The 17023-nt window shown below is 49.1% G+C and overlaps 3 protein-coding genes across 3 annotated transcripts; 1 reads left to right on the forward strand and 2 right to left on the reverse strand.

Moving 5' to 3' along the window:
* Positions 1 to 745: 745 nt before the first annotated feature.
* On the reverse strand, positions 746 to 4778 carry BC939DRAFT_499634 (uncharacterized protein; the record flags this gene model as incomplete). Its single annotated transcript, XM_051559963.1, has 7 exons — positions 746 to 1165; positions 1263 to 3022; positions 3121 to 3326; positions 3426 to 3703; positions 3801 to 4256; positions 4342 to 4427; positions 4538 to 4778. 7 exons carry the CDS (start codon positions 4776 to 4778, stop codon positions 746 to 748), a joined length of 3447 nt encoding a protein of 1148 aa, XP_051416300.1.
* Positions 4779 to 6178: 1400 nt separating this feature from the next.
* Positions 6179 to 6997, forward strand: BC939DRAFT_284505 (methyltransferase domain-containing protein). Its single transcript, XM_051551234.1, has 2 exons — positions 6179 to 6380; positions 6465 to 6997. Exons 1-2 carry the CDS (start codon positions 6233 to 6235, stop codon positions 6896 to 6898), a joined length of 582 nt encoding a protein of 193 aa, XP_051416301.1. The 5' UTR covers positions 6179 to 6232; the 3' UTR covers positions 6899 to 6997.
* Positions 6998 to 14462: 7465 nt separating this feature from the next.
* BC939DRAFT_419895 (hsp70-like protein) lies at positions 14463 to 17023 on the reverse strand. Its single transcript, XM_051553069.1, has 2 exons — positions 16954 to 17023; positions 14463 to 16349 (listed from the first exon to the last, which is right to left on the reverse strand). Exons 1-2 carry the CDS (start codon positions 16992 to 16994, stop codon positions 14543 to 14545), a joined length of 1848 nt encoding a protein of 615 aa, XP_051416302.1. The 5' UTR covers positions 16995 to 17023; the 3' UTR covers positions 14463 to 14542.

Raw genomic sequence — 17023 nt, forward strand, 5'->3', positions numbered from 1 at the left:
CAAAAGCCCGTGACCGCACCGGCCGTTGAAAGAGCGGGAAGTGTTTAGACTACACCCATGGTAAGGTGTAAGATATCCGTGCTACCATCTCTCCCCGCAGCCGTGTCCAGAAAATACTCTGACCATGTATCACAGCCTTGCTTGCCTAAACATTTGGTTGTGTCGAACAAGCAGATCGCCTTGATCTGACCCTCGTTCCGGAGTGGTGATTTTTGCTTGTTCCTCAGTCCACAGGAGATAGACAAGGGAGGCAACATGTTGTAGCCTACATTGAAGGTAGAGTTTCATAATCCAGATGACATTGTAAAATCCTGGCGCAAAAGAAGTGTAAGAAGCCCAACCCTTCTGAATCACATGGTGTGGTTCGTTTCAACAAATGAGTAGATCAGGAATCTCGACTTGGTTAACCCAGCTTACAAAAAATGGTATAGACTTACCAACTTGCGAAAATTGGTGGCGCAAAAAGTATTTTAGTGCCCTGGATCTTTTGAAGCTCTAGACGACATATAAAACCAGCACCCTGGCGCCAAAGATTCCACTCTGCACGACCAAATAAACGACGCGGCGTCATTTGGTGTGCTCAGCTTGGTGAGCAAGATGATCACCTATTCACGCTCACGTCAATGATGGTGCTTATACACGCACGATTCTACAAGACGATGCCAGTTTATTAAAAGACGATGAATGCTATGATGATTTTGAAAAAAACGACGAAGAACGGAAATGGGATTCCATAAAAACTGCTCTAAGGTTGTGTCTTCAGTGTGACCTTGATACCCATGCTCATCAGCTCTGTGGCAAGGTACCTGAACACATATGGAAGTGCAATCATGTCAATGCCCGCCGACGTTTGACAGACCCTGCACTCGATTTCGCGCACGTTCGACAACGAGCTAGACGAGTGCGTCGAGATCGGCGAGGTGATGCTACCACACTTCGTACACACGTTGCACAGTGAGTAATCTGAGCAATTCATCAGACGATCCTGCAATAGGTATGATACTCCGTGAGCCAACAGCGAGTCGCGCTCCATCTCTCCGAAACGGATACCTCCAGCGCGCTTACGTCCCTTAACAGGCTGCATCGTCAAGTTGTGCACAGGTCCTGTCGTGCGCACCTGATACTTGTCAGACACCATGTGACGCAGACGCTGGTAGTATACGACCTATATTTGAACAAATAATATCAAGTCAGAACACCATTAGAAATCAGGTTAATAGAAACAGAAAAACAGGTGCATGATAGTATGCTAGCGCACTTACTCCGAGGTAAATATCGACCTTGAATTCCTCTCCAGTGATTCCGCTGTACATAGGCTCGTTTCCGTGGTAGTTGTAGCCGGCTGACTTGAGCTGCTCTCCAAAGTAGTCAGCCGCCGTGAACGTCTCGTTATATGTAAAAGGTGTTGCATCCTGAGCAATACCATGAAGTGCTCCGCTCTTTCCAGCCAAGCTCTCCACGAACATTCCGATTGTCATACGTGAGGGGAAAGCGTGGGGATTGATAATGACATCGGGCTGAATGCCAGACTCTGAGAACGGCATGTCAATGGACGGCCACTTTTGTGAGCACACACCCTTCTGACCGTGGCGAGACGAGAACTTGTCTCCAATAATGGGAGAGCGTGTGATACGGAGCTTGATATGTATCTTCTGGAGCTCTGTGTCACCGAGATCCGAGCCAAGGAGACGGACCTCATCTACGATACCCTCCTCCATGCCCTTGTACTTCTTGATCGAGGTCTTGCCTGTGGTGTCGTCAATGTAGGCACAGATTGGGTCGCCCTCCTTCAGGGTCACACCGATGCATGGCAGACCATCCTTATCCAGCTTCTCTCTCCATGAGCGAGGAGCATCCAATCCAAGACCAAAGTGATGAAGGACAGGCTCGCCACGGATCCTGAAATCGCTCAAATCTACAATCTCAGACTTGTAGATGGTACCGTAACCGAATCCACGTTCGTGCGACGACTTGTTCAAGATCATAGCATCCTCCATATCGTAACCGGTGTAAGAGATGACGGCAACCACAGCGTTCATGCCGTTAGGGAATCCATCAATGCCATAGGTGTCATGGAGAGCAGGACGGACAATGGGTGTTTGTCCGGTTTGGAGGCGGTACATTTTGTTATCGGTACGGTACTTAATAGCGGTGGCAGGGGTTCCCATAGCCTGTTTACCCATCTGACACTGGTACATGTTACGGGGAGACTGGTTAAAGTCAGAGAAAGGCGTCAAGTTGGCGAGAATGCTAAGCATGCTAGTTGGCGCGAGTTCCTGATGGGTGCTCTCGCCGGGGCGAATCTCGTCATCCATACAGGCAATTTCCATGTAAACCTGCTCGAACGATCCAACCATATCCGTCTTGCCGTTGGGGAGGTAACGGACAGGGCGCATCATGCGCGCTGGTGTCGAAAAAATGTACAGACCAGGGTATTGGCCTCCTTGGGAGATGGGGACATAGCCCAATTCCAGATCAAGGGGGACGGCGCCGCTGTATGCTCCCGAGACTTTGTAATGGCGAAGAGCGTCCGCAACCTTCTTGGCCTCCTCCGATGAACAATATCCGACAATGCGACCATCCAACTGGACGACGACCGTCTTTTGACCGCGGGCGGGGACCAGGGTCTGAGTCACGCCCAAAGATGCCAAGATCGCGGGTAGGCGAGAAACATCAGCGGGCTGGGTGATGACCTTGCAAGTATGCGACAAGTGGTTCAAAAGACCACATGGCGAACCATCTGGGGTGTGGACAGGACAGAGAAATCCCCAGGCCTCTGGAAGCAATTTGCGTACAGTTGTCGTCTTCAGTTCAGCGAAGAAGGAGCCACGATGGATACAGCGGAAATGGGCGATGAAACGGTAAAAGTTCAGCTTTTCCGCGACGATGGTATAACCGGTAGCCTGCTGTAAATCCAAACCAGTATTTGAGACCAGGTTTCCTGTTGCCAAGAAGTAGGACATTTTTTGGCCAATGTCCTGAAGTCCTGACGTCTTCTGAAGTGTCTTTGTGAAATAGCGGTCTACAAGTTGAATCATAAAAAGTTGGGCTATTAACTTCAAAAGCAACGCTGGTACTGAGTTGCATACACTCTTCCGAGAAGACGCATAGATGACTCACTGTCTAAAAAGTCAACTCCAGCGGTCTTGCGACGCACATCCTGGTTGATCTGAGCTCTAATACCGTTCAGCCAGTCCTCGATCTTCTCCTTGATGATGGAACCGTACAAGTGCCCACCCAAAAGCACTTCCTGGTGCTGAGGGGAATCTGGGTTGTCGGGGGAGCACTCGCCAGCAACCAGGGCATATACTTTGCGGATCATGAAACTGTTTTGAGACAGCAAAGAACCAATGGTTAGCAAAAAGTACCCTTAGACATTGACGTCCAAATACATTCAAGTGTATGATTGATCCATGCCGACTTACATCAGGAGGTTAAACTTGTCGCGGTTGCTCTTCAAGTGGACCAGGACGATCTTGCGCAAGAGTCCCTCACCGACCTCCACATCCGTATAATCCTCAGGAAAGTTCATGACTACCCTAAACTTGTCTCCCAAGTAAGCCAAGCACTGTTCGCGTGTGTGAAGAGCATACGCCTTGAAGCTGCGGAGCATGAGCTCGACGCGATCGGTCAAGAAGGTGTTCTCCAGATCGCCCAACATGATGCTGTCAAAAATTTCCTTATCCGAAGTATCGATAAGCGCCTATGAGTAGCAGTGAAAAGTTAGATACCGATTGCAATTGAATCATATTGCCATGCTGCAAATGTGATCATTCAGCAATACAATTCTCACATCATACCTTCAAGACCAACATCGTGGGGACCAAGTACTCCTGCTTCCTCCAAGCAAACCGCAGCATGCTGCCTCCGTCGGTCAAGTAGTGGACAGTGTTGGTTTGAGACGTCTGATCGGGTCTTGTACAGCGAATGGCTGTACCATAGCTGGAATATGTGGGACCACGGTTCGTGAAACTTGAACGGATCAGGGCGATAACATGGTTGCGCCGAGGGACAATGAGCAAACGGACCAACTTTTCAATGCCGTTTACTAGGAAATACCCACCGAATTCCTCTGACTCCTCGTGATGTCTGATGAGCTCTTTTGGATATGCACCCTCCAAGTTACAGCGGTTGGAACGGATCATAATGGGGACCAATCCCAGATCACGGGCCTCCACAACGACAGGACCGTCATTGACGCGCCATGCAAGCTTTGCCTGCAGCTTTCCGCGATATGTGTTGAGTCTCTCTCTGGCCTATGAACCAGAATAATTGAACAGAATCAATGATCAAGATCTACAGCGACTTGTCGATACCCCCATCGCTCTCATGATTTAATACCTCTGTGGGATAGATCTGGCGGGTGGTCGAATTGCGCTCCTTGTCCGGCAAAGTGGGCTTGTTCAAGGAGATCTCATCCACCCAGACTGTAGAGTAGCGATAATAGCAATAATCGAAATGAGTTTGCATTTTTAAGGTGACAGAAGGACCAGATTTGGCTGAATGCTCTGAGTGATATCATGGATCGTGTACATACAGGTCAGCTTGTTGCCCAGTCCACCACCGTGTGTGTCAAAGACAGCTTTCTGTCCGATATCCTGAATAGCAAGATCAAGCAATCCTGTCTTGGAGCCGTAGCCAAACTCTGTGAGGGCATTGAAGGCCTCGATATGGGGCGCGACCATCTCCTGCAAGGCAGGTGTCTGGAAGGACTTGTCCGAGGGGTTCTTAAAAATCCGCTCCCGCTCCAGCGTATTGAACTTTGCGTTTGGTGGCATGGTAAATGAACGTGAGTGAGGAGAAAAGATGGGTGGACCCCGAACGCATTCAAGTGCCGATGGGCGATGGAGAGGAAGAAGGGTGCGAAGGGTAAAGGCCCGGTGTAGCAACAGTCCAAAGGTTAAAAAAAAAAAAAAAAAAAATACGCAGAGGTTGGATGAATAAACAAAAGCCACGCCACTGGCCGTTGTACGTGATCCTTCGTTTGAGTGTGGACGTGTGGATCGAAATTTATTTTTTTCACGCGTAACGGTTCTTGTACTATGGCAGTGTGGACTCGCATGGGCGGTGCGGACGGTACTATGAATGATGCCAGGATAGTTTAACAGTCAATTGCCTCTTCATACACTCCTGGTTGGGGCACAAACAACTATTGCTCTGCTAGCTTGTTGCAATGATGCAAAATAAAATGAATAAATGAATTGAATTAATACCATCCCCATCTCATTTTGCCCTCGCCCTCGTTCGGGAACAAGAACGAGGACAAGGACAACAGCCTGCCTGCACTAGGTTCTGGTATGAAGAACCTTCCAAGTGAGCAAATCCCTGGTATGCCATTCACAGCACGTGTACAAATACCCTTCTTTCTTTCTTCCCCCTTCCTTTCTCCTTCTCCTCCCTTTCCTTCATTCTCTTTCAGCTCGGTGCCTGTATCGACTTATTGCCAACAGTCTTATTTGCACCAACAATAATACCATGGCGCCAACCAGATCTATTCTCGCCTCCAGAGCTGTCACCACAGGACTCACTGTCATCGCCTGCTTTGGACTCTTACTCACCTTCAACGTTATCTATGAAAGAGAGCCCTTCCGCAACAGACTCCAGGAGATTGAGAATATAGTCGATATTAAACGAAACAGCCAGGGCGTTGACAGAGATCAAGTCTTTAAGGATCGAGCTCTTAGGAACACCCATTCGATTCTTCAGCAGTCAGAGTCAGCGCACCCTAGAGCAGCGTGCATAGTGGCTCAAGGAGAACAATTATGGCTCGTCGTACGTCTCTCTCATTTTTTTTTTTAAATCGCTCTGTGCATCGACTCGACATGGGCGTAGGGAAATATGCTCAATCTAACCGTCCAACGTTATCTATTCTTATTTTTGGCCAATAGAAAGTTTAATCCATGGGACAAAATGTTTTGGTGGTAGTATTTTCCCACAAGGTAAAGTGGATTAAGAATTGTCGACGATCAGGCCTCGTGTTTGTCCTTCTCAGGCAACTAGCTGCTCAGTTGGTCAACGACTCTAAACCTCTCTTTCTCTTTCGAAATCGAACTAGTTTCAATTGTCCATTTGACATCCAGCGCGTGGGTCCCTTGAGCGATGGTGGTAAGTACACCTGTCGCCAGTCTAATGTCTTTAATATTTTGGCTCGAACCATGATTTTTACCTCTCCATCCTTGCTGTGCTTTCAACTTACTGCCTGCGTTCATCTTTAGGCAAGTGGGTCTGCGGCATGAGCTTGTATGAAGAAAAGCCTCGGTCCAAGTGTGTTATCTATTCTTTCGGTGTTAATTACGAGACGCGGTTCGAAGGCGAAATGCTTGATCGAACCGAGTGCGAGATTTGGGCATACGATGCCTCGGTTCAGCAGATGGGTCCAGGTATGTTTGCTGCCGAATTGATAAATACCAAGCAAAGTTAGAGAGCTGCTTCTTGACCGTCTTCTTTTTCTTTCTATTTTCAAGAAACCCATGGTCGCCCAGGGGCGTACTTCAGACCATACTTTGTCGGCGATAAGGACTATGTGGATCGAAAGAGCATTCCATGGCGAACACTGCGCTCACTCATGAAGGAGAATGGTCACGACTGGATCGATATTCTCAAGATTGACATCGAGGGATCCGAATACCCGACTTTTAACGCCATGATGGACGACTTTGATGTCTTGCCGTTCTCGCAGCTGCAGATCGAGCTCCATGTGGATCGGAAGCATGTTGCCTTTAGCGACTTTTTGCATTGGTGGCAAAAACTCGAGTCCAAGGGTCTGCGGCCTTTCTGGACAGAGGTCAACCTGCACACGGCCCTGAACTTTGCCACACCTTGGGCATCCGAGTACTGTTTCATCAACACACGCGGACCCCCTTCAAAGAATCTACTTCTTCGCGATTATGAGAATTAGACTAATAGCTAGACGGACAAGTAACAAGTCCCGACCAAACCTTAATACAGTGTCCAACTTTGAAGCATTATAACTCGGCTCCTCAGCGGCGTGAGAGACATGGGATCTTCGACCCCTTGTCGACAATTGACTAAAGAATGTTTATTTTGTTTATCTATTGGAGCATGGAAAGTTAACAATTTTAAATTTGGTCGGGACTGAGGCGTCCCACACTGTACGTTCCAAAAAGGCGAAAAGGCGGGGAGACAATGTGATTGATTCCGTTTGCCTAAATACTGAAGCTCTGAACCCATCCCCCTTTGTTCAATTTTTCACTGCAGAGGGGCTGGGACAAAATCTTTCACTTTCTTATGGGGTCACCCTTTAGTCCATTTTGCCCAAAAAAGGAAAGTGCTCGGTGGTTTTTTGTTCACGTGATCGTACGCGGGCTGCCCAAGCTTATTTCTTGCATCCTCTTCCTTCATGTCTCCTGTTACAGTGACAATCCACCTGATGAAGAGACCCGGCGCACGCCTCGCAAGTGCCTTCCCAAAACTCCCAACACTCCTGGAACCCTCCGCAGGACTTACAAAGCAAGGACACATTTTGTTACAGGAGTTGGGAGTTTGTAGCTGTTGGGGTTGTCACCCTTCCTGACGTCCTGACCCTCAATACTGTATAGCGCAATGACATACCCACAGGTCTGATCTCCTTCAGCGCCAATATTCCCGTCGCGTCGTCCTTAGGAGGGAGTAATCCAGTGAGTACATACCGATGATTGGCATGACAACAGTCACTCATTTCCAAGCACAATCCTAACGAACTTCTTGTCCTTTTATGTTTTTCTCTCTATAGGATACTCCGCAAGGAGCTACTGAAGCCCCGCCCGTCCTGACTGGAGCGTGTTCCACTCCAGCGGCATCAATCTCCTTGCAGCTCGCCATGGCGTTCACCGCTGCAGAAGAATCGTTCGCAGTCAACATGGCCAAATCACCCTTGGACCAAGGCATAAGTATTCGCGCGTTCAAAGAAATTGTGCCTGCAGCTTTAGCTTCGCCATCTGCCAAACGTGTAGGTTGTCAAGCGTTACTTGTGGACAAAGATCAGACCTATTAATGCAATATGCGTTTTGCTAAATGTATTGCTCAAAACAGTTGGCCAATATTAGGGCAACCGAGATGGAGCGACAGCGACTTGCCTTGGAGGTATGAGACATACTGTTTTAAATGTTTATGCTCTCTGGCGAGAACCTGATATGGTCAAGAACTCATCATTCATTATACATCCTATTGTTTACTTAGATGGTCAGCTCTTCTTCGACGGAGAGCCAAGGATCTGACCCAACGAGCCAAGGATCTGACTCAACGAGCCAAGGATCTGACCCAACTGTGCTGATCTCAGCTTCCAGTGGCAAAACACGTGTAAGCAGCCAACTTGAATTTTAAAATGCATTGACTTTGATGAAAATGAAACGAGCTACAGTATTCAGTGCCTTAGCTTCTAACAGATGGATGTATAATTTTCAGTCCTCCATGTCAGACAAACTTTGTACGGTTCTAGAATGTATTAAAGCAGTGGATTTGTCCCTGCCTAGATTCCTTGTTGAGTTGTTCAAGTCTGACGACAAGACAGCTACTGACTACACCAATCCGTTCTACGAGGCACATGGTCCACGGCGACTTATACAGATCTGGGACGAGCAGCTCCGACACGACAAAAGGCATGAGCGGTGGGACGAATCGTTTGTCAACAGTGCCGTCGATGTCGTCGTCGACCGCACTCTCAGGCATCTGGGTGACAATGATGTCAAAAAAGAATGGCGGCTTCCACATACCGATGTCACAGAGGAGAAGATCGCCGGCTACTTGCTTGACGACTTTGGTTTCCTCAATCGCTACGCTGCTGGCACGGCAGATGACAAGAATGATGGAATGGTGGAGGACAAGGCACATATGGATGGAGGTCCCAACACCAGTGGCAAAGGCGGTGGCGCAAAGTACCTGACGCGTTTCTTGAAGGGCGTGCTCAAAGAGGATGTACCTGTCCAAAATCTCACAAAAAGAGCACTGAGGCGTCACCGTGCTCGGAAGCCATCATCAGTCCGCGGCTGCATTTCAGCAATGCTGCTCTTTATGTCGTCACAAAAAGCCAGTGCTTTCCAGACAATCCTTGGCATTTTTCTGCACTGCACTGGGTGTCCGAGGAGAGTTCTTGAGGTCCTTTCTGGCCTTGGGCTTTCGATCTCGTACAATCAAGTTCGCAATTGCCTCAAGTCGCTGACCAGGGATGCGTGCAGGCGTGTAATACAGGCAGTCAAGGAGAACGACTTTTATGTCGTTTACGATAATATCAATATCGCCGCTAAGCACCATCATCAGCGCGTCAACAAACGGGATATTTTCGACAATGGCACTGCTGCCACCATCATCCTTTTACCCTCAGAAAAGAGCAAGCCCGCACCTACTCTTTTTCGTCCAGTGGAGGAGAGGCCGGAGGCAGATGCCAACCTTTTTTTCCCCAACAACGGCGACCTTGAGGTTTTTGTAAATGCTTGCCAATCGCATGTTTCGGACTCCATTGTGCGCTCGTTACCGGAAGGATCAACAACATCCGTCATTCTTGTTGTTCCTGTCGAGCAACTTGACCTCACCAAGAGTACTGTTTTCCCACTTCCAGTCATGAAGCTAGACGAGTCTACCATTGCAGGAAACCTGTCAGTGTTGCAGAGGATTACGGAGGTCGGTCTCAATTTACCAAAAGCCTGGTTTGCCGATCCCAAGAACACAATTTTCGCTGGGGATCAAATGACAGTGTCAAGGCTGCTGACGCTCAAGGTCCACCGGTGCTTCGATCCTGATCCCTACCATAGCCTGTCGTGGGTACGTGAAAGTCAAAGTTAATAAAGAGTGATGTGAGGCGGAAAGAAGGTGCTTGATTGTTACACAGGAGCATAGCCCTGTATATACATTCCTTGACAACTAAAAGTATCCCTCAAACTTGACAGGTACATCCTGTTCTCCAACTTTTTCATTTGGAGATGAATTTGTGTGGTACCATTTGGAGGACTCACCTTGGCTCCAAAGAGTTTCCTGGGACCCTGGCATCGATTGCATGTCTGCTGAACCGTAAGGGCCTAAGCAGGGACAAGATCATCTTTCACGCCACCGATGAGCTCTTGCGGGTAGTCTTTGATGCGAAGGTGCAGTTGCTCTATCAGTCTTTGCGGGATCGTGGTGTATCAAAGGAGCTTTCTGTTCAGAGCATTACAGAAAGCATCACCAAGTCATATTGCTCTCAGCCTTCGCCTTTGCTCCTTGGCCTTCCCTGTACTACCGCCAATACCAACGCTCTTCTTTTCCTGCGCGATGTAGCCGTCTACATTGAGCTTGGCGCGGCCATCAAAGCTGGCGATATTGGCCGCATCAAGCATTTGCTGCCATTCATCGTTATAATGATGCATGGGGGTGGCAACACCAATTATGCCCTAGAGCTTTTACGCCTCCTCTATGGCATTCGCTATCTTTGGACAGATGAATGGGCGAGAAGGGTCCTGTCAAGTATGCTTGTGAACCCGAAAGGCGTCGCTGGTGGATGGATGGCAACGGACATGATGCAGGAAAACCACAACTATCTCATCAAAGCCATTTTTTCAGCCAAAGGCTCGAACATGAGCTGGGAATACCTCCAGGACGCCATTTCCACCAACATCAAAACCTTTCAGGTCATTTCACGGATGTTCGAACGAGAGGTCGGCATTCGTTCCAACAGCACTAGACACAAAAAGCCGTCGACTGCATTGGATATTTCGAGGATCCAGGAGAACTTCCAAGGCTGTGGCATTTTATGGACTTCCGGCGAGTGCGAACAAGGACCACCGGTGGTTGATCTTCAGCGTGTTGGCGAAGAGAAGATGGTCGGAGGCGCGATAGGAAGATTTTTGATAATCATACATCACTGTGGGGTAATGCTGTGGACATTGAAGAAGCCGAGGATCTCGAAAATGTTATCGATCAGAATTAAAATATAATACTATTTTGAACATGACTTTGTTATTGTTGCCGTTATACTGCTCTGAATACGCAGATGAAAGTATTAAAAAAAGCATGACTAACTAAACAAAGGATAGAAGAAGAAAGTAAGGAATAGCGGATGTAAAAATAAAGGGAGGAGGAAAGAGGAGTTGGAAGTGGAGGGAATAGAGTGGGCAACTGGTTGCGGTACGCGGACAAAATTATCTATCCTCCCCGTCATCACTTCCATCGTCATTGCCGTCAGAGCCGTCGTTTGGTAGGTCTGGAGCCAACGCCACTATCAGCTGGCTACTTGGTATGAGACCATCATCAATATTCTTGTTGATCTTAGCCAGCAGCTGTGCGATCTCGACGAACCAATTCTGAGGGTTTCCACGAGGAAACCAGAGGGAAGAAGATGCGAAGGTTGCGACTGCCTCAGCAGTTCTGATCCCTGAGAATTGCTGCGAGAGCTTCTTGGCAGTCATGTCCGGCAGGATCCCGGTTTCTGCACCATTGGCGTAACGTTGTGTTGCTTGCCACCTCTTGAAGGCATCCTTCCTCCATGATATCAGTTCCCGTAATGCCAGAGCCTTCTCCTCTTTCGAGCGTTTCGGCCATCTTCCTCTGATGACAGATTTGGCGACAATGCGACTAGGGAGTAGAGGGGGACAATTAACAGTATGACATGCTGAACAGTTGTTGTTGCAAACACGAATCTCGTTGCCAAACAAGTCATCGATAAACCTCCAAAGACATTTTTTGCTGTGGTGATCCAGGAGGAACTGGCGGACTTGTGCATCTGAAACAGTCTTGTGAGAGACTGGCGGAGCATAGAGAATCGCACGGCCGTTGATATCCTTGCGTCGCGCTGCACGGCCAAACCGTTGCACCAAGCTTGTCATGTCCCTTGGAAAACTAAATGATTCACAAGTGCATATCGAAATATTTTAGAGATAATAACTTGTGTTATGTTTTGGGCTCACAAGATATAGAGATCAGAACCGGCCCCTTCCAGCTCAGTCTTGAAAGGCTGAGCTGAAGTGACTCGGTATTGCTCTGGTCTACTTGTTTTATTAAGAAGTGTCGTTCTAGCGGACTGACGACCCAAATATACGACAACTTGTTTCGTTCTGATTGCTCAATTTCCATGCTATTAACATATGAACTTACCCGTACTGAATCACTTGAACAACATCCTGTATGTCGACACCCATTCCTGCAGCCTCGGTAGCCAGCAGGATCAGGATGTCCCCATCTACAAATTTTTTCATGGTCGTCCTCTTGTACTGTTCATCTAGGGTTGAAAAGTACAACCCAAGTTTTCCTTGCAGGTCGGGCCTTATCCACTGCAGACATTTGAAAACACGGATGAGAACAGCGATTGAATCAAAGTAGACGATGGTCTTCTCTTTGTGCAAAAGTCTATGGAGGCCTTTCATGGCATCCTTGGGCTGAGTGTGCACCTCGAGGCGCAAGTTCGTGCGAACCTCGTTCACACGTATCGTCGTTGCCTTGGACAAAAAAAGCTTGGCCTTAGTTTTTAGGATAGCGTCCGCTGTGAGAGTCGCTGTTAGCCCTACAAATGGTACTCCAGGTGCCCAGACACGCAGATCACCTAGGCGTGTATAGTCCTCGCGAAACTTGACCCATTTCTCGACGCAGTGCACTTCATCGATCACTATTGCGGCCAACAATGATCGCCATTGCTCGTTCCGCCAAAGATCTTGAAGCAAATTTGCCTTGCTGCCGCTGAAAATGATCTCGGGGGTGAAGTAGACAGCCCTGTACTCGCCATTTAGTGCGCGTTGGATCGTACCCTTGTTAATAGCATCCGAGTTGGCGCCAGTTAGAACGAAGTACGATATGCCGGCCGCGGCCAGCTTCTATCGATTTGTAGGGCAGGATCCAAAGACGGGGTCAGTCGTGTAACATAGACACATTTATTGAAGGCATATGCAATCGTACAGTTACAAGAGTACTTGAAAGCTACCTGCTGTTGATCCTCCATCAAAGATATCAGCGGTGAGATGACGACGGTTACTGAGCGAGGCCAGAGCACCATAGGCAGGAAAAACGCTAAAGTCTTGCCCCAGCCACAAGGAGCAATTAAGACACAGTCGTGCTTTGCTTCAATGTTATACAGAACTTCCAGTTGCTCTTCCTTTGGTGCACAGCGGAAAACTTGTTTGCAAGTGCTGATGGCTTGTGACCTCAAAGTAAGTGGGGAGGTCTGAAAAAAAAGAATACAGCGTGTGTAAAACAACATGCAAAGGATGATTAAAATGTTACAATACAAATGACTGTGTCATTAGTTGAAATAACTTACAGAGTAATCGCTAATGTCGTCTTCGTGCTCTTGAACTAATGGTATATGTATCTGGTGTACAATATGCGATGGCGAAGATAGAAACTGCAGGGGCGACAGCTCCGGCTGCATGGACGTGGAGGGAGACGATGTTGGCGTCGAGATATATGGCGGTGGGGTGCAATCAGCCTCCCTCCATGTTGACATTCGCTTGATGGGCGTGGAGAAAGTTTTTTTAGGCGTGGAATCATAATCATCTGAAGACGCGTCCGAATCTGAAGAATCAATTTGAATTGGCGACGACACAGTCCGCCGAAGTGGCGAAGAAAGGCGCACAGATGATACCACTGTTCGTGCAAGCGACGACGGCACAGTTCCATATGTAAATGGTGTTGTGAGCCCACGAGAATGTCCAGGCGAATCGATATCTTGTAGTCGCCGGAGGCGGAAATACAGTGAAGAATGTGCTTCTTGTCCAGACTGACGTTCTTCCTCAGGCAACCAGAAAGGGTTTGGCAAGGACTCTTCTGCAGCGGTGAACGCCATGGCGAGCTGCAAGGAGATTGATGCCGCTGGAGTGGAACACGCTCCAGTCAGGACGGGCGGGGCTTCAGTAGCTCCTTGCGGAGTATCCTATAGAGAGAAAAACATAAAAGGACAAGAAGTTCGTTAGGATTGTGCTTGGAAATGAGTGACTGTTGTCATGCCAATCATCGGTATGTACTCACTGGATTACTCCCTCCTAAGGACGACGCGACGGGAATATTGGCGCTGAAGGAGATCAGACCTGTGGGTATGTCATTGCGCTATACAGTATTGAGGGTCAGGACGTCAGGAAGGGTGACAACCCCAACAGCTACAAACTCCCAACTCCTGTAACAAAATGTGTCCTTGCTTTGTAAGTCCTGCGGAGGGTTCCAGGAGTGTTGGGAGTTTTGGGAAGGCACTTGCGAGGCGTGCGCCGGGTCTCTTCATCAGGTGGATTGTCACTGTAACAGGAGACATGAAGGAAGAGGATGCAAGAAATAAGCTTGGGCAGCCCGCGTACGATCACGTGAACAAAAAACCACCGAGCACTTTCCTTTTTTGGGCAAAATGGACTAAAGGGTGACCCCATAAGAAAGTGAAAGATTTTGTCCCAGCCCCTCTGCAGTGAAAAATTGAACAAAGGGGGATGGGTTCAGAGCTTCCTAAATACTAGGACGATTTTGGTGGCAACAACACTTTCAATTCAATTCTACATGCACGTTTATGCTCTGCACAGATACACGGTGAATGCTTGATTGTATTATTGATTAGACAAACAACTTTTCAGTTTTTATTTTACTTTAAAAACAGGCAAGAATCTTAACGGGACAGGGAGGCAAAGGCCTTGGTGACGGAGCGCTTGAGCTTGCGCTGGGCAAGGACAAAGGTGTCCTTCTCGGCGAGCTCCTCGATCTGGAGGGCAGCCATGGCCTCCTCGAGGGCCTCCTCGACAGCCTTCTTGTCGCCACGCTTGAGCTTCATGGAGACGTTGGGCTCGTTGAGGGTACCCTGAATCTGGTAGACATACGACTCGAGCTCCTGCTTGGACTGAACAATCTCCTCGTTCTTGCGATCCTCATCCTTGAACTTCTCGGCCTCAGAGACCATGCGCTCGATATCGGCAGCAGAGAGACGACCAGCTCCGTTGGAGATGGTGATGTTGGCCTTGCGACCGGTGGCCTTGTCCATGGCAGTGACCTTGAGGATACCGTTAGCATCCAACTCGAATGTGCACTCGAGCTCGGGGGTACCGCGGGGCATGGGGGCAATGCCAGAGAGCTCGAACTTGCCGAGCAAGTTGTTGTCGCGGGTCATGGGACGCTCACCCTCATAGACGGGGAACTGGACAGTGGTCTGGCCATCCTCGGTGGTGGTGAAAGTCTTCTTCTTGATGGTAGGGATGGCAGTGTTGCGGGGAACGACAACAGCCATGACACCACCCTGCATCTCAACACCGAGAGACAGAGGGACGACATCCAAAAGCAAGAGATCCTGGGTCTTGGCGTTACCGGCCTGGTTGGTCAAGACAGCGGCCTGGACGGCAGCACCGTAGGCAACGGCCTCATCGGGGTTGATCGACTTGTTCAGCTCCTTTCCGTCAAAGAACTCCTGGAGGAGAGACTGGATCTTGGGGATACGGGTGGAACCACCGACAAGGACGATCTCATCAACCTCCTTCTTGGTGTACTTGGCATCCTTGAGGACCTTCTTGACGGGCTCGATGGTGTTGTTGAAGTGGGTCGAGTTGATCTCCTCGAAACGGGCACGGGTAATGTTGGCCTGGAAGTCAATACCCTCGAAGAGAGAGTCGACCTCGATGGCGGTCTGAGCCAAGGAGGACAAGGTGCGCTTAGCACGCTCGCAAGCAGTACGGAGACGGCGGGTGGCACGGGCATCGCCAGTGATATCCTTCTTGTGCTTGCGCTTGAACTCCTCCTTGAAGTGCTCCAAGAGGGTGTTGTCGAAATCCTCACCTCCCAAGTGGGTGTCACCAGCAGTGGCCTTGACGGCGAAGACACCTCCGGTGATCGTCAAGAGAGAGACATCGAACGTTCCACCGCCCAAATCGAAAATGAGGACGTGCTTCTCCTTGGTCTCCTTGGAGTCCAAACCGTAGGCAATAGCAGCGGCAGTGGGCTCGTTGATGATACGGAGAACATCGAGACCAGCGATGGCACCGGCATCCTTGGTGGCATGACGCTGAGCATCGTTGAAGTAGGCGGGGACGGTGATGACGGCCTTGGTGACGGTCTTGCCGAGCTTGGCCTCAGCAATCTCCTTCATCTTGATCAAGACCATAGCAGAGATCTCCTGGGGGGAGAACTCCTTCTTCTCGCCCTGGTACTCGACCTGGATGAAGGGGGCAGTGTCCTTCTCGATAACGGTGAAGGGCCAGTGCTTCATGTCCGACTTGACCTCGGGATCATCGAAACGGCGACCGATAAGACGCTTGGCATCGAAAACGGTGTTGGTGGGGTTCATGGCGGCCTGGTTCTTGGCAGCATCACCGATGAGACGCTCCTGCTCGGAGAAGGCAACGTACGAAGGAGTGGTACGGTTACCCTGCTCGTTAGCGATGATCTCAACACGCTCGCCCTCCCAGACGGCAACGCAGGAGTAGGTGGTACTATTGAGGAGCAAGGAAACAGAGGTTTTGAGTCAATAACTGGTCCTTTACAGAGTAATTTGCATTTATCTGGTGCTGCTTTGTGGCTGCCTATCCTATGGCGGTGTGCTTTGTCGCAATTGGCCTCCTCCCCCAGATACCGAATCCGATGGTTTCTTCAAAAATGTTCTTCCGCTACGTCCTGATTGATGAGTTGACAGTGTTGCTTTGAGAGGCCGACGGAATTTGTGAGTCATAGTTTCTTGTGGATCTGGATCTGAAAGAGTGCAGGACTGGGATCCTGTCGTGTGATTATGAGCTGAATTACTGGGAAGTGATTCTTTAGATGGTGATGTTGAATGAATATCAGGCGAGATCACAGAGGCCGATCCCGGATTCAGAATTCGTTGATGATTTGTTGTTCAGATGCATGCAGCCATGCAGCTCCCCTGAGCGGATCAGCTGTATCGCCTCCAATAATTTGTCTGGTGTCCTGATAGTGATTTCCGATGCAATTGACGATGATATAGCTGAAAACGTAGCAAGTTTGAACAAGACTGATGATGCTCCTGATGTAGAGAGAGTGTGTCGAGGAAGAGTTGTCGCCCCCCCCCCCCAAACATACCCGAGATCGATTCCGATGGCAAGGTCAGTGACTTCAGACATGTCGAGAGATTCGTTGAAGAGAGAAAGGG

The sequence above is a fragment of the Gamsiella multidivaricata genome (genome assembly GCF_025024155.1).
Source record: "Gamsiella multidivaricata strain RSA 2152 chromosome Unknown BC939scaffold_7, whole genome shotgun sequence".
NCBI lineage: Eukaryota > Fungi > Mortierellomycota > Mortierellomycetes > Mortierellales > Mortierellaceae > Gamsiella > Gamsiella multidivaricata.

Bases quoted from the DNA above. Each gene is read 5' to 3' on its own strand.
- BC939DRAFT_419895 (XM_051553069.1), bottom strand. From the start codon at position 16,994: ATGTCTGAAGTCACTGACCTTGCCATCGGAATCGATCTCGG. The intron at 16,350-16,953 runs GTATGTTTGGGG...GCTCCTCAATAG, and splicing joins GCCATCGGAATCGATCTCGG to TACCACCTACTCCTGCGTTG.
- BC939DRAFT_284505 (XM_051551234.1), top strand. From the start codon at position 6,233: ATGAGCTTGTATGAAGAAAAGCCTCGGTCCAAGTGTGTTATCTATTCT. The intron at 6,381-6,464 runs GTATGTTTGCTG...TCTATTTTCAAG, and splicing joins GGTTCAGCAGATGGGTCCAG to AAACCCATGGTCGCCCAGGG.